At 60.9% G+C, this 13,155-nt stretch overlaps 1 protein-coding gene across 1 annotated transcript in view; it reads right to left on the bottom strand.

Annotated features, from left to right (window-relative positions):
- Positions 1-279: 279 nt before the first annotated feature.
- Positions 280-13,155, bottom strand: part of CRAT (carnitine O-acetyltransferase) — a gene marked incomplete at its 5' end in the record, with an annotated part of 13,492 nt that continues 616 nt past the window's right edge. Inside the window, 14 exon segments of the mRNA XM_014589948.1 lie at positions 280-1,095; positions 1,573-1,710; positions 2,357-2,419; positions 2,774-2,909; positions 3,011-3,133; positions 3,539-3,658; positions 4,069-4,169; positions 4,707-4,885; positions 6,422-6,596; positions 6,934-7,099; positions 7,432-7,485; positions 8,540-8,658; positions 10,907-11,170; positions 11,808-11,938. Of these exon segments, the coding sequence (XP_014445434.1) occupies positions 880-1,095; positions 1,573-1,710; positions 2,357-2,419; positions 2,774-2,909; positions 3,011-3,133; positions 3,539-3,658; positions 4,069-4,169; positions 4,707-4,885; positions 6,422-6,596; positions 6,934-7,099; positions 7,432-7,485; positions 8,540-8,658; positions 10,907-11,170; positions 11,808-11,938 (1,985 nt within the window).

The following is a 13,155-nucleotide window of genomic DNA, read 5'->3' as shown; positions in this document are numbered from 1 at the left end:
CACTGTGGGGGGAGGGGCTTGCCAGGCAGGGCGGGGGCTGGGATGAACTGGGTCAGTGGGGGCGGCAGGTGAGGCCCAACTCAGTGTCAGCCACACCGCCCAGTCTACCAGCCCCAGGGCTTGGTACAAGGTGGGACACTGCTGAGGAAGGCTGCCATTGTCCCTGGCTCAGTGCCGAGGTCAGAGCTCCCTGGCCACGCCCCAGGACGCCTGCCCATGGCTTCTCTGGGAGCCCATGGGCACCAGCCACCCACACACAGGTCCCTGGGCTGCAACGCCTTTGTCCACACAGCTCCGCTTTATTAATCACCTTGCACGCTAATATCTTACAGCCAGGAACACGGGGCGGGAGTCGAGCTGAGTGGAAGCAAGAAGGCTGGGGCTTCTGAGCCACGTTACCCACAAGAGCTGGCAGCACCACTGGATGGCTGCTGTCCCTGCCACGTGCTTCAGCACCTGGCTACTCCTGCACCAGAACTTGCAGCCAGCCCTCGCCCTGGCAGGCTCAGGGTCTGCTGGCTCCAGATAGTCCACCGTCTCTCAGGTCCTGGGGGTCAGAGCCTAGCTCCGGCCTGGCCGTGGACATTGGGAGGTTGGCCAGAGCTGATCTGGTGCTCTGGGCAGGTGGCTCCTCCCAGAGGCGGCCTCGGGGGATGGGATGCTGAGGCCTGCGCGTCTGTCCTCTCAGCCCCGAGCCTGGGCAGGCAGCTGTGGGGGACCCAGGGAAGGCACTTGGCTTGAGCCCACAGGCCCCTTGGAGGGTGCTGCCCTGGCGTGGCCAGAGCTGGGGGCCCCAGGGAACAGGGAGCAGAAGAGGTGAACCCTGATGGTGGCCTGCCCCCATGCGGGCTTGGCTGTGGCACTGGCAGCCGGCCGGGCTCAGAGCTTGGCCCGGGGGTGGCTCTGCAGCAGGGCACGCATGTCCAGGAGTGCCCGCTCCAGGTAGTGTGCCAGGCGGGCAGCGTTGGTCTCAGCGCAGCTGTTGTAGGCCGACACCGAGAAGTTGATGTGGGTCTCCATGGGGTTGTAGCAGACGCCGTAGCCGTCGGGGACCACGGGCCCGAAGAACATGACGCAGTCTGTCTTGGCGGGGACCTGGGGAGGGCAGCCGAAGCTCTCACCCCAGCTCACTGCTCTCCTGCAGCTCTGTGGTGTCTCCACTCCCCCTGGGCTCCGCCCGAGATGCCCTTTCCTCCCCAGGGCAGACCTACTCCCGCTTGTCCTGCGGGGTGCAGTCCTGTTGTCACCTCCTCTGTGGAGCCTTCCTCGACATTCGGGGAGGGTGCTCTAACTCCGTCCTCAGTACTCCCCTGACCCCCAGCACTTCCTGCCTCCTTGCCTACCTTCCCTTGAGACTGCTCCCCAGGGGTAGGGACAGTGACCTGTTGTTGCCGTTTCCTAGCCCAGGCTGACACGGGTCAGAATTGGTTTCTACCTGAACAGTGAAGGAGTGTGGCTGATTCTCCCATGATATGGGCGTGGCTGCCTCTTGGCCTGCCTGGGTGGTGCTCCCTGCCCCCCCAGTGGCCTGTGCGGCCCACCCCCACCCTGGCACGGCCGGGTGCGGCCCACCTGGCTGGTGGAGAGGTTGAAGTGCATGGCGATGGCGTAGGAGGTGTCCATGAAGATGTCGGGCATGCTCACCAGGTCCTCAATGGCCTGCAGCTTCAGGCCCAGCAGGTGCCGGTCGAAGGCTTCCCCATGGATGGCCTGCAGGGGCAGGGAGCTGTCAGGAGCCGGGCCTGGCCCGCAGGGCATCCCCGCCTTCCTCAGGAGCCTCGGGCAGCACTGCCCCTTCCAGTGTTGGGCCCTCAGAACCTGAGCCAGGAGTGTCCAGACTGGTGACTCCCAGGAAGGGGCGAAGATCTGCCCTGGAAAGCAGGGGAGTGCAGAATAGAAGAGCTCGGGCCCTAGAGCTGGGCAGCTGGGCTTGCTGGGGGACCTCAGCAGGTGACTTAGTTCTGAAGCCGTGGTGTCCTCGTGTATGATGGAGGACAACAGTGACATCCACGTGGATGTCGGAGGTGAGTGGTCGGAGCCTGGCGCACAGGCGCCAAGTGTCGGAATCACGATGGGCATGCAGGTGACCACTGTCCCACTGCAACGGGCCGCCAGGGGGCGGGAGCCCTGCTGTCTGCACACCACACGCACCCTCAACCTCGGGGAAAGTGACACAGGGACAGGGCCCACCTGGGACCTAGGACCAAGGCGGCCTCGACTTTATAACGGGTATTCAGCCTGGCCCCAGGCACTCCAAGGCTCAGGGAGGCATGGTAGTGAGGGGATGCAGCCCTTTGTGCAGGGAAGGACAGGCAGGTGGACGGACAAGAAGGGACGGGGTGGGGGGGCTACTCACCCGGTCCGCATAGGCTCGGTGGGCCTGCACAGCCTTCCGCAGCAGCTCCACCTTCTGGTGTTCCTACAGGTGCAAGTCAGAGGGAACTGAAGCACTGTCCTTTCCTGATCCTGGCCCAGTTCAGGAGCCCACCCCACAACCCAGCATTAGATTCTGAGCTCCTTAAAAAAGTATTGGAACTACCATTTCTTCCGTCCTCAACCAGGGTCTAACATAAGGCAGAGGCACATTGCTGATAAGTGAATAAATGAACAAATGAATGGTTCCCTTTTCTCTTTGGCTGCCAGGAAGCAGAGATCTAAATTCATGTTAGATTCTCAGAGCTCAGCGGGGGGCGGAGGTGCTCTGGGAGAACGAATGGAGGGCGATGGCTCCGGCTCGCTCACCCGGCTCGCCCTCCCTTGCCCCAGACCTCACCGTCGCATTGGAGTCATCCATGGCCTTGACGAAGGCGAGTGAGTCCACGGAGGCCGAGCGGATGGTGTCAGTGCGGCCCAGGTGGAACATGCGCAGCGAGGCACTCTCGTAGGTGGCACACGCCTGCCCGTAGATCCTGGGTGGGAAGAAGGGGCTGAGCGGAGCCCTCCAAGGCTACCGCCCTCCTGTCCTGGGACTCGCGCCGCCTTCGCAGGCGCACTAGCGGGCCGGGCGCACCTGTAATAGGCCAGCTGCAGGGCCATCTGGATGAAGGCGTCCGGGCTCAGCTTCTCTGACTTCGGGAAGTCCTTTCCAAAGTGGTGGAATACCATCACGGTGATGTCCAAGTCCTGGATCATGCTGGTGGGCGGCATAATGAGGAGCAGGGGCCCGGCGGCCCTACCACCCCACAGAGGGCCCGAGAGGAGGCTTGGAACCCAAGCCAGTAAGACCTGGCAGGGACCAGCAGTTAGCATAATGGCTTTGTCATTGAACTCCCATGTACTCGACCACAGTTCAAGTCCTGTGGCTTAAACTCATGCCGGGCACATGTTCGTGCGTGCCCAAGATCCCGAGAGAATGGAGAAGGGATTGCGGTGTGGCCATACCCCTGGGGAGTGATTTCTTGCTTTCGGTCTCTCTGTCTCTCTGGCGAGCACACACACCCTATAGCAAAAACCTCTCCCCAAAAATGAAGACCTGGCATAGGAGCCTCTTGGGCCAGAGGGGTACGGCCCACCCGCCCAGCAGGGAGATGGTATTTACATGCTGAGGTTCTGCTTGGCCTTCTCGATGTCACTCTTGATCTCGGGGGTGATGTTGAAGCGCAGCTTCTTGGGCATGGGCAGGGGTACCATGGGAGACCGCACGAGCTCGGGCTTCTTCCTGTATGGGAAATAGGCACCTCAGGCTCAAGCTGCTGTCTCCAGAGTCTTGGCCTGTCCCTGACACGGGGCTGGGGAAGAAGGGTCTCTGAAGCCAGAAGGGTAGCCAGGGGGATTCTTGAGCTGGCTTTTCTAGAGCTGCCTTCAGATGGCCTTCAAGTGTTCACACAGAGAGGCTGGAGAGGGACAGTGCTTGTCCAAGGTCACATGGCTCAGAGACATGACCAGCAGAGCCAGAATTCAAACCCGGCTCCCACCGACTCTGAAGCCCAGGCCATGTGAGAGCTTTCTCTGCAGAAACAGATGCCCAGGTGCAAAGGTGAGTCCTCTTCCCCCACACACAGGGCCTGTCACCTACACGTCACCTGCCACTGAGAGCTGGGGACGAGCAGGGGGTGTACGCATGCTCACGTGAACTCGATGACGTGGTCCACGAGGGTGATGATAGGGGGCCCCTCCGCAGCCGCGTGCTCGTAAACAAGCCCACAGGAGCCGTCCTCTGCCACGATGAACTGCGGAGGGGCGTGGAGAACCCGCTATCCCAGGGCCGGGGCAGCTCCGCACTACCCAGTCTGGGAGGGGCTCATGGGAAGGGCCTCTCTGAAGTCACCTCAAGGGCTTTGCTGACTTGTGACGAGCAACAACTAACACCCATTGAGTACCCTGGTGACCCGCCCAGGCCAGCCTAAATACCTCCTGTGCTCAGCAGGCCCCGAGTCCACAGAGCTGCCTCCTGGAGTCCCACACCACCCAGTTACAGGTGCAGTGAGGGATGCTGTGCCCAAGACCGCCTGACTGCGGGTCCCAGGCTAGCTCCGATGTGCTGGGAGTGACCGCAGTTTCTGGGCCAGCACACAGGCCTGGTGCTGGCAGGCTGGCCACCTAGTAATTACAGCCGCGTTCAGCCTGTGGGCTTCTCACCCTCTTTACGAGCTAGGAGGCCAGGGACGCCAGGCCCAGAGAGGGGCAGGAAGTCCCGAGGCTGCCCAGGACCACGTGTGGGTGTGTGCCCAGGGTGGCCCTCGCAGCCCTGACCTCCGGCCCCTCACCTGAAGTGTCTTGTCAAACCAGCGGTTGCCACTGTTGATCTTGCTGCCACCTCCATGTAGGATCTGGCCGGCCACGTGGTTGCGGTACACGTCTTCAGAGACCCGAGGCACCGGCGCGTCCAGGCACACGGTGAAGATGCTGTTCTGGATGGAGCGCACAGACTCCCGGTTCACCTTGTCTGCAGGGGACACGGTGTGAGATGGGGCGATGCTGCCTGCCCTACCCCCACAGCCTGTCTGTGCCCCCAGGGATGGGAGCTCCCGGCTCGGGCCTCGGTGCGTGTTCACTGTGTGCTGAGCAAGTTTGGGGCTTCACACTCGACAGAGGCCTGGGAGCAAGCCCAGCACCTGGCCCACTTTAGATACAGGGACCTGGAAGCCCAGAGCTGCATGGGGAGCTGGTGAGGCAATCAGGCACCCAACGCAGATGGTCAGACTCCTGGCATGGTGCCCCTGACTGCTAGGGGCTTGGGGGTCTGGGAGGAGCTGGGGTGGAGAGAGGGGCTCCGCAGATGGAGGACTTGCTACTAAACAGGGAGAAACTAACCTAACCAAACTGAGCTCTGGTTCCTCATCTAACAATGTCCGCCCAGGCACTAGCAGGTGACATGGCGGTTAAGGTGCCGAGTTCTCACATGGCCAACCGTGGTTCAAGTTGACCCGGTGGTTTGAAAATCATGCTGGGTGCCTATGCATGTGAGCTCAAGGTCCCAGATGGAGAATGAAGGAGAAGGGACTGGGCGTGGCCACCCCCCTTGGGGTGATCTTTTACTTTTCCTCTCACCTCACTGTCTCTCTCTCTCTAGTGAGCACACATGCCCTATGACAAAAAACAAAAAAAGGGACCAGCAGATGGCATAATAATTATGTCGCTGGACTCCCATGCAGTTGATGGCGGTCTGAATCCTGGACCCTGTGGCTTGAAACTCACGCCAGGTTTGTGTGTGTGCACGTGCTCAAGATCCCAAGAGGAGACTGGAGAAGGGATTGCAGTATGGCCATTCCCCCGGGAAGGATTTCTCGCTTTCTGTCTCTCTGTCTCTCCAGCAAGCACGCATACCCTACAGCAGAAATCTCTCTCAGGGGAAAAAAAAGGCAAAAGAAGCTGGTGCAGTCACAGTAGCACGGTGCTCTGCAGGGCTGGGGCCACGTGGGAGACAAGGGTTTAGTTCCGCGGTCAGCCTGTCCATGCCGGGCACACATGTGCACGAGATCCTGGCTGTCTGGGAAGGCTGGCAGCAGGATCACGGTGTGCGGCCTTGTTGGGGACGCCTGTCTGTCTCTGTCTCTGTCTCACTCCCATGAAAGAGAGAAATTAAAAAATATATACAGGCCCTGTGGCTTGGTGGCCGAGGAGCCGGATCCTGCAAGGCCAGTTGTATAGTTAGAATCTTGGCCCTGGCAGCTTGAGAAACACATGAGGCATGGCCAAAGTCCCAGCAGGAAGGGAGGGCAGCATGATTACATCCCACTGGGGGTGCTTTCTCCCTCTCTGTCTGCTTCTCTCTGGCAAGTACATGATCTCCCTCTCTGTCTGCTTCTCTCTGGCAAGCACGTGTACTCTCTGGCAAATTAAGGTAAAATAAATAAGTAAATAAATAAAATGGGCTAAGAACACCTGCTCCAGCCGAGGGGCTCCAGTGGAAACTGGGCGTGCCTGCTGTTGGGCTGGCCATGTGCAGGAGCTGCCCGGTGTGAGAACCCCATGCCCACACCTTTGATGAGGGTGTTGTAGGCCTTGGCCCAGGAGTTGCGGTGGTTGGAGGTGAGGATGCCCACGGGCTCTTTGTTGGCTTGCAGGGAGGAGTTCCAGATCTTCTCCAGCTGCACGAAGATCTGGTCAGATGTCAGGGGGGTCCCATCGCTGTGGTACACGTCCAACTCGAAAAACTGTCAGGGTATAGGCAGGTCCAGAAGAGCGCTGGTGGGATCCCCAGGGGAGGGGGGTTGCCCCTCACCATCCTCCTCTTGGCGTTGGTAACTCCCAGGCCATGGCCAGTACTCCCGAGTCAGGCCGAGGGTGGGGGGAGGGAGGAGGTCCCAGGCAGCCCTCCTGGCCTCCCTGAAGCCTGGGGCAACCTGGGCACCCAATGGAGACACCAAGGCATGCCTGTCTCTGGGGCACAAGAGCAGCGTGTGGGAGCTGGGCAGGGGAAGCTGCCTCTCAGCTCTGCGTCCTCCTTCCTTGCAGCAGCCCGGGGGTCTGTGGCGTGGGTGGCCTGCTCACCTGGTAGTTGTGCACCACGGTGATGTGCATGGGCGGCTTCTTGGCCTTGCTGGCGCTGATGACTGAGTCCTGCTTCGGGCCTGGCACGCGGCAGGAGGACAGGATCTGGTAGTACTGGTTCATGCACAGCGGCTTCCCCCCCAGGTACTCCACGGGCAGGGTCTCGCTGCGGGCAGAGGGACATGAGGGCCTCGGGGAAGGACAGAGGGAAGGGGCCGACAGACCTTTGAAGTATTGCTAGGGGACAGCCAGGACGGCTGGACTGTGTCCCTCCCCTGCCTCAGCAGGGACCAGCAGGGCTGGGCTGGGGTCAGGTGGCTTCTGAGTTTGCCCCGGGGAGATGAGGCAGCTAGTCAGCCAGGGTCTCGTTCAGAGGGAGGGAACAAGGCCGTCAGGAGGCCTTGTTCTCAACAGGAAGGGAGAGCGCTGGCTCTGGCCTCTCTGGGTCAGGGGTGGCTGTGGTAATGAGGCAAGCAGGGCAGGGGTGGGACTGCTCACTTGTCAATCATGGCCTTGAAGTCCAGCACGCCCTCGATGAGTTTGGCAGCGAATCTGGAAGAGCCAATTAGAGGACAGAGCTGTGAGAGCCCCCGAGGGAGAACTGGGCAAGGGAAGCCTGCTGGAGGGCAGCAGCAGCTTGTGGCGCTTTAGGAGGGACCACGTGAGTCCAGCTCACCCTCCAGAGTCTCTTTCCTCTTCATCTGCAGGGGAAGGCTGACAGGGCTCTGGTGGATGTGGAGGCCAAGGGCCTGGCAGGACCACAGTGCCAACCCAGGCAGCATGACTGTGGCTAGAGTAGGGTCAGTGGGCTGTCCCTCCCACAAAGGGCCTGAGGCCCTGAACCATGGCCCGGAGTTGGAGCGAGCTGTCACCTGCTCAGAAGCCTCAGTGTAGAGAAACCTGGGCTCTCGGGTGGGGGCGAGTAAAGAGACGATGGAGGCTTGAGTTGATCTCTCTGCTAGGTCCCTTTTCCTTCTGATTCTCTGTGTCCTCAAGGCCACCTCTCTCAACCTGGCCTTCCTCCTTGGGTCATAGAGAGGGGCTCTCTGGCCTACACCAACCACCCCAAATGCCTGGGGCTGCCCTGAGCCCCCAGCATGGGGACCACAGGCTGGTGTGCCTGGGCTTGATCTCCAACCCTTTCCAGGGTGCCCTGGTCCCTTTAAGAGAAGCAGGTGGCAGCGGCAAGCAGCCGGACCTTGGGCAGGAGATCCCTGTCACTGGTATTTTTATCTTTGGTAGGACTGAAACAGGGGCCAGGTGACATGGCCGAATGTGGAAAAGGGGAGTGTGTACAAAGGTCACGCCTGCTGCCAGTGGAGAGTAGGAGGGTAAGGTGCCAGACGAGGTAGAGGTAGGGGAAGCTCGGGTTTCGGGGTTTCAGGAGGGAGGGCTCCTCCTGTCTGGCAGTCAGCGGCTGGGGCGCTCTGGAGCTGGAGACCCGGCCTCCTACCCTGACCGGTTTCCCACCTGGGGATGAGGGCTCTATTTTTAAGACTGCAGTGATGAAAGGTAGTGGACAGGGCTGGGCCCCTGCACTCTCCCAGGAGAAGCAGACGTGAAGCCCTGCCCTGGCTACCTCCTGCCCCCGACGCCTGCCACTCACCGGAGCTGACCCTGCAGATCCACGAAGTCCTGCTTGGGCAGCATCAGGCCCGGGCTGGAGTAGATGACCACGGGCTGGCGGTACTGGAGGTAGGCTGTCTTGAGCCACCAGTCGGACAGCTGGGGGAAGGACCTGAGCCTCAGAGGTGGACAGGGCACCTGGTGCCCCTTCCTGCCCAAGGCCCTCTGCCCACCCCAGGGAGTACAGCCCCACGTCCCACCCTCTTCCCCACAGCCCGAGAAACCACATGATGCTAAGAAAAGGGCGCTGAGAAAAAGGCTGGAAGGACACCTGCGGTGCACGAGGGGCAGGGGCAGAAGAATGGAAGGCTTCCCTTCCTTTCCGAGTGCCCTGTCAGTGGCTATGAGCGGTTTATAACCCAGAAGGCACGCCTGGACGGGTAGAGAGAAGGAAGGGGGCAGTTACATAAAAAGAAAGCCCACGGAATGAGTCTTTGACAGCCGGGGCTCCTCCAGGAGGCAAGAGGCCAGCTGGCCAAGCTGCCAGAGGGCCCTGGTCCTCCTCTGGGGCCTCAGTTTTGTTGGTGGCAGAGCAGGGAGTGGCCACGTGGTGTGATCTCCAGGTCAGGACAATCTCGAGGGGTGCTCGCTGCCAGGCAGTGACAAGATATGATAACACACTGTCTCCGCCCGACTGTCCACCCTCTGCCCTGCGCAACAGCCAGGGAGTGGCACGGTCTCCTGGCCGGGCTGTGCACTCCCAGGTGGTGGTCACCCTGGAGTGTCTGTGCTGCCTACAGCACCCGCCCAGGACAGTGTGTCCCTCAACCCCTGGGAACCTGGGCCCTCCACTGCACTTCCTTGCCCCATCGCAATGGCAGCAGGATGTGCCTCTTGAGCACAGACTTCCTTGTGGCACCGGGCCACCAGCCTGAGGCCCTTGGCGAGAGGCAAGGGGAGCAAACTGGCGTCAGGTTGCACAGTGGGTGGCTGCTAGCTGATGACCTGTGGTCCCCAGGACTGGGACCGAGTTAGCCAGACCTTCCTGCACACCGCTGGGCCTCCTGGAGAGCTGCTGTGTGTCTCTGGGTTTTGGTCAACCTCTCTGGGCTTGAGTATTCTCATGTAAAGATCAGTGAGGGGCAGACAGGAGCTCCTGCCCCTTGGGGACACAGCCAGGGACCCAATGAGAAATCTCAGAGCTTCTGGCCAGAGTCTGAGAGGCAAGGAAAGACCCTGCAGGTATGGGCATTGCAACTTGCTGAGTGGTGGCAGACCCCCTTCAGGGGCTCCATAAGCAGAGAGGGGTGCCCCATCCCTCTAGCCAGACGCTTCCAAGCTAAACAAAGTTGGAAAACTACCAGACCTCAGCCTCTAAGGCCCTTTCAGGGCCAACAATCTAATCTGGGAGTCCCAGGTACTGACCCCCACCTCCTACATGCAGCCTCCCACCCTCCACCGAGCCCCAGGGTCAGAGTCCCACCTGCCCACCTGCTGCACCACCTGCTCTGTCCCTCGGTCATCCCCATCTCAGCAACCCCCCCTCAAGGTGCTTTAAATGAGGCCTGCACCCTCCCACCTCATTAGCGAGTACCACTGCACTACCTCTGAAATAACCCGGACTTGAGGACCTACTCTCTCCCAGCCAGAGCCAGGCCCAGGCTGCCAGCACCTTCCTTGGGCCGTAACACCCACCTGCCATCACTTCTGGCCCCCGCCCCCACCCCCACTTCCCTCCCGTCGTTTTCTCTTTGTGCTGAGGTACAGGAAGCATAAAGAAAAGCACGCAAAGCACCAGTGTAGACATGTTTTCCAAACTGAACACAGCTTTACTACAGACCAAACCAGAACCAGGGGGACCGATCCTTGGACAGCACAAGTACCCTGCTCTGTGCCGTCCGCTGAGCTCCAGCCCAAGGCCCTCCTCCTTGGCTGCCTCGGCCCTCACGCTCCATCCCAGCTTCTGCCCTGCAGCACGCGGGCTGTTGCCACCTTTGCCCATGCTTGTCCCCTGCTGTCTGTCGCAGACCCTCAGGTCTCAGGTCTTCACTCCTGCCACCTTCCCTGACTTCCTGATGCAAAGACACAGCTGCCTGGCCCTCACTCTTTCTCATCGCCCTTAGCGGCCTGCATGGACCGCTCCACTGCCTTGTGTCCTGTCATCCCCTGCCCCTGCTCAAACGCTGTCTTCATGAGCCAGCGACCGTGTCCTTACTGTCCCAACACCCTCTGCGTGCAAGGCAGAGTCCGGGCTCTGGAAACTCAACAGAACAAAACGAATGAACACGCTAAAGCAGCCAGTACTAGAAGCTTCTGCACGTGCAGGTGGCAAGAGGCCATGGCGAGGGACGTCACAAGGACCGGGAGCTGCTAGAGCTGGCCCAGGTGCCCCGGCCCTCTTACTCACCCAGTTCTCCGACTTCCTGGCCCTGCGCTCCAGCCCCTTCTGCAGGCGGTCCCCTACGCCCCCCGCAGTCCGAAACTCGTCCACCAGCTGCTTGGTGTGGGCCCACTCCTCCTCGCTCACTATGGGCCGCAGTGCCCTGAGGTAGTGGTCCAGGGACTGCCGGAGTGGGGGCACGGGCAGCCGAGGCAGTGCATCTTGGTGTGCCTTGAAGCGGCCGGAAACCTTCGTCAAGGAGGATGGCTTGAGGAAGCCCAGGGGCTTCACCTGTAGGCAGCAGAGCATCCTGCTCACTCTCCCGGCTCTGGGAGCCCTGGCCACCTCCAGGCTGCAGGCCTGGGCACTTATAAGCCTAGCCCCTGAGGCAGAGACGGCCTCTCAGCTCCCAGGCTGTAGGCGTCCCTTAGAGGCCTGGAGATGCAGGTAGGGGTAGGGTGTGGCCATTGATCTTGGCAGGGCTCAGGATAAGCCAGTCGAGGATGAATGGCACCCGGGCACTTGCGAGGGCGGCAGAGGTGAGGGGGACCTCCCACCTGTCCTGATGTACAGGCCCCACCCTGCTCACCGCAGGAGGACAAGCTAGTCAGCAGAGAGGTGACAGTCCTTTCAGAGGCCCCCCCTTCTCCCACCCTGTCCAGGTTGACAAAGGAGGAAAACAGAAAATCAAGAAGATGAGACAAAGCTAGCTCCTAAGGGCGAGGCCTCCGGCTTTCCCTGCACCGTGGAGGGGGCAAGGGCAGCGTGGGCAGTGCTGTGGCAAGAGAGCCGAGTGTCCTGGCATGGAGACGGGCAGGTGGCAGAGACAGAGAGTCTGGGAAACCCTGGAGGCAGGCAGAGGAGAGACAGGAGAGCCCCAGGCTGTTCGCGTGGCGGGTGGGCAGGTGGCAGAAGCCCCGTCGCATACCTTCTCTCTCCGCTGCCCTTCCTCCATGGCAGGACTGAGCTTCTGAGCCCTGTCTGTCTGCCTTGGCCGGGTCTCTAAGTCTAACTGTGCTACCAAGAGCAGACCTAGCAAGAGGCAGCCACTTGCCCGGGCTGGAAAGAGAAGACAAGAGCCAATCTCAGGGAGGGGCGCAGAAGTGGCAGAGGCGGAGGCTGTGGTGGCGGCTGGGGTTGTAAGGCTGCTCCGCCCTCCTTGCACCCAGAACCAGGATGGGGAGCAGGAAAGGTGCTGGCGGCGGGTGCAGGAGCAGAAGAAACCTTGACGTTTGCTCCTTTCGTCTCCAGCTGGGCTCGGCGCCAAGAACGGGAGCCAACAGGTATTTAAAAATCCACCTGTCAGGATCGGAGTAGGGCTTTCTGGCAAAGGAAAACTTGGCTGGAGGGCAGAACCCGCCTGGCCGTTGCCCCACAGCCCTGAAATTGGGCTGGTGCGAGGGAGCAGGCACCAGGTAAAGGCCATCAGTGGCCGGCGGTTGCCTAGAGCCTGCCCGTCCTGTTCCTCTCCAGGATCTCAGGACCCTCTGGGCCACTCCTCTGAAAAACACCAAAGCCTGCTTTTTCTGAGCGGGGGCTCGTTCAGCTGGGGGCCAAGAGTGGAGGACTTTCGGTAGGAAAAATAAACCAAACGTCACTAGATTTGAATTTGCCTCTCCACGGGGCTCTGGCCAAGTTCTTCCTTGCCTCAGTTTCCCCAGTGGTAAACGATCAGGCCAGTCTGGCAGTCCTGACTGTGGATAGGACACAGCTTGGGGTCAGCAGCAAGGGTGAAGCCTCAGGGTGCTGGAAGAGCTAAAACAGCCTCTAGGGCTGGGCCCTCTGGCCAGGCAGTACCCGGGACTGAATGACACACAGGCGGAGGCACCCCTCCCTCAGAGAAGACAGGGACTCAGGGTGGGACAGCACCACTGGCAGCTGTGGCTGCCTTCCGGGAGAACTGGGGGTAGATGTGGACAGGTTGGGAGGGGGCTGGTGGGGAGGAGGGCACGGGTGTGGGGCACCTGGTCCCCTGCCTCTTCCGAGCCTTTCTGAGCAGCCCAGCTTGATGCCTCCACTTGGCTTTCTCTGGCCCAGGCATCTCCCCGGGGTCCTCTGCTACCCAAGGAGGCTGGCCGACCCGACAGCCGCAGAAGTGGCTCTGGCCTGGGCAGACTGGGCCTGAGCGCCATCGGATGGGTGAGTCAGAATAACCCGGACAGCGAACCCCGGTCCTGGTCTCTCTTCCCCTTAGCTCCCGGTCGAAGGCTGGTAAGTGGTGACAGTAGCCGAGGTCCCCTCTGTGTTTTCCGGGTTTGGAATTAGCGCCACAAGAC

The sequence above is a fragment of the Tupaia chinensis genome, unplaced genomic scaffold, assembly GCF_000334495.1.
Source record: "Tupaia chinensis unplaced genomic scaffold, TupChi_1.0 Scaffold000394_1, whole genome shotgun sequence".
In the NCBI taxonomy this organism is placed as follows: Eukaryota; Metazoa; Chordata; class Mammalia; order Scandentia; family Tupaiidae; genus Tupaia; species Tupaia belangeri.
Note: the sequence above shows the minus strand (reverse complement) of the source record. Positions and strands in the feature narration are given on the sequence as shown.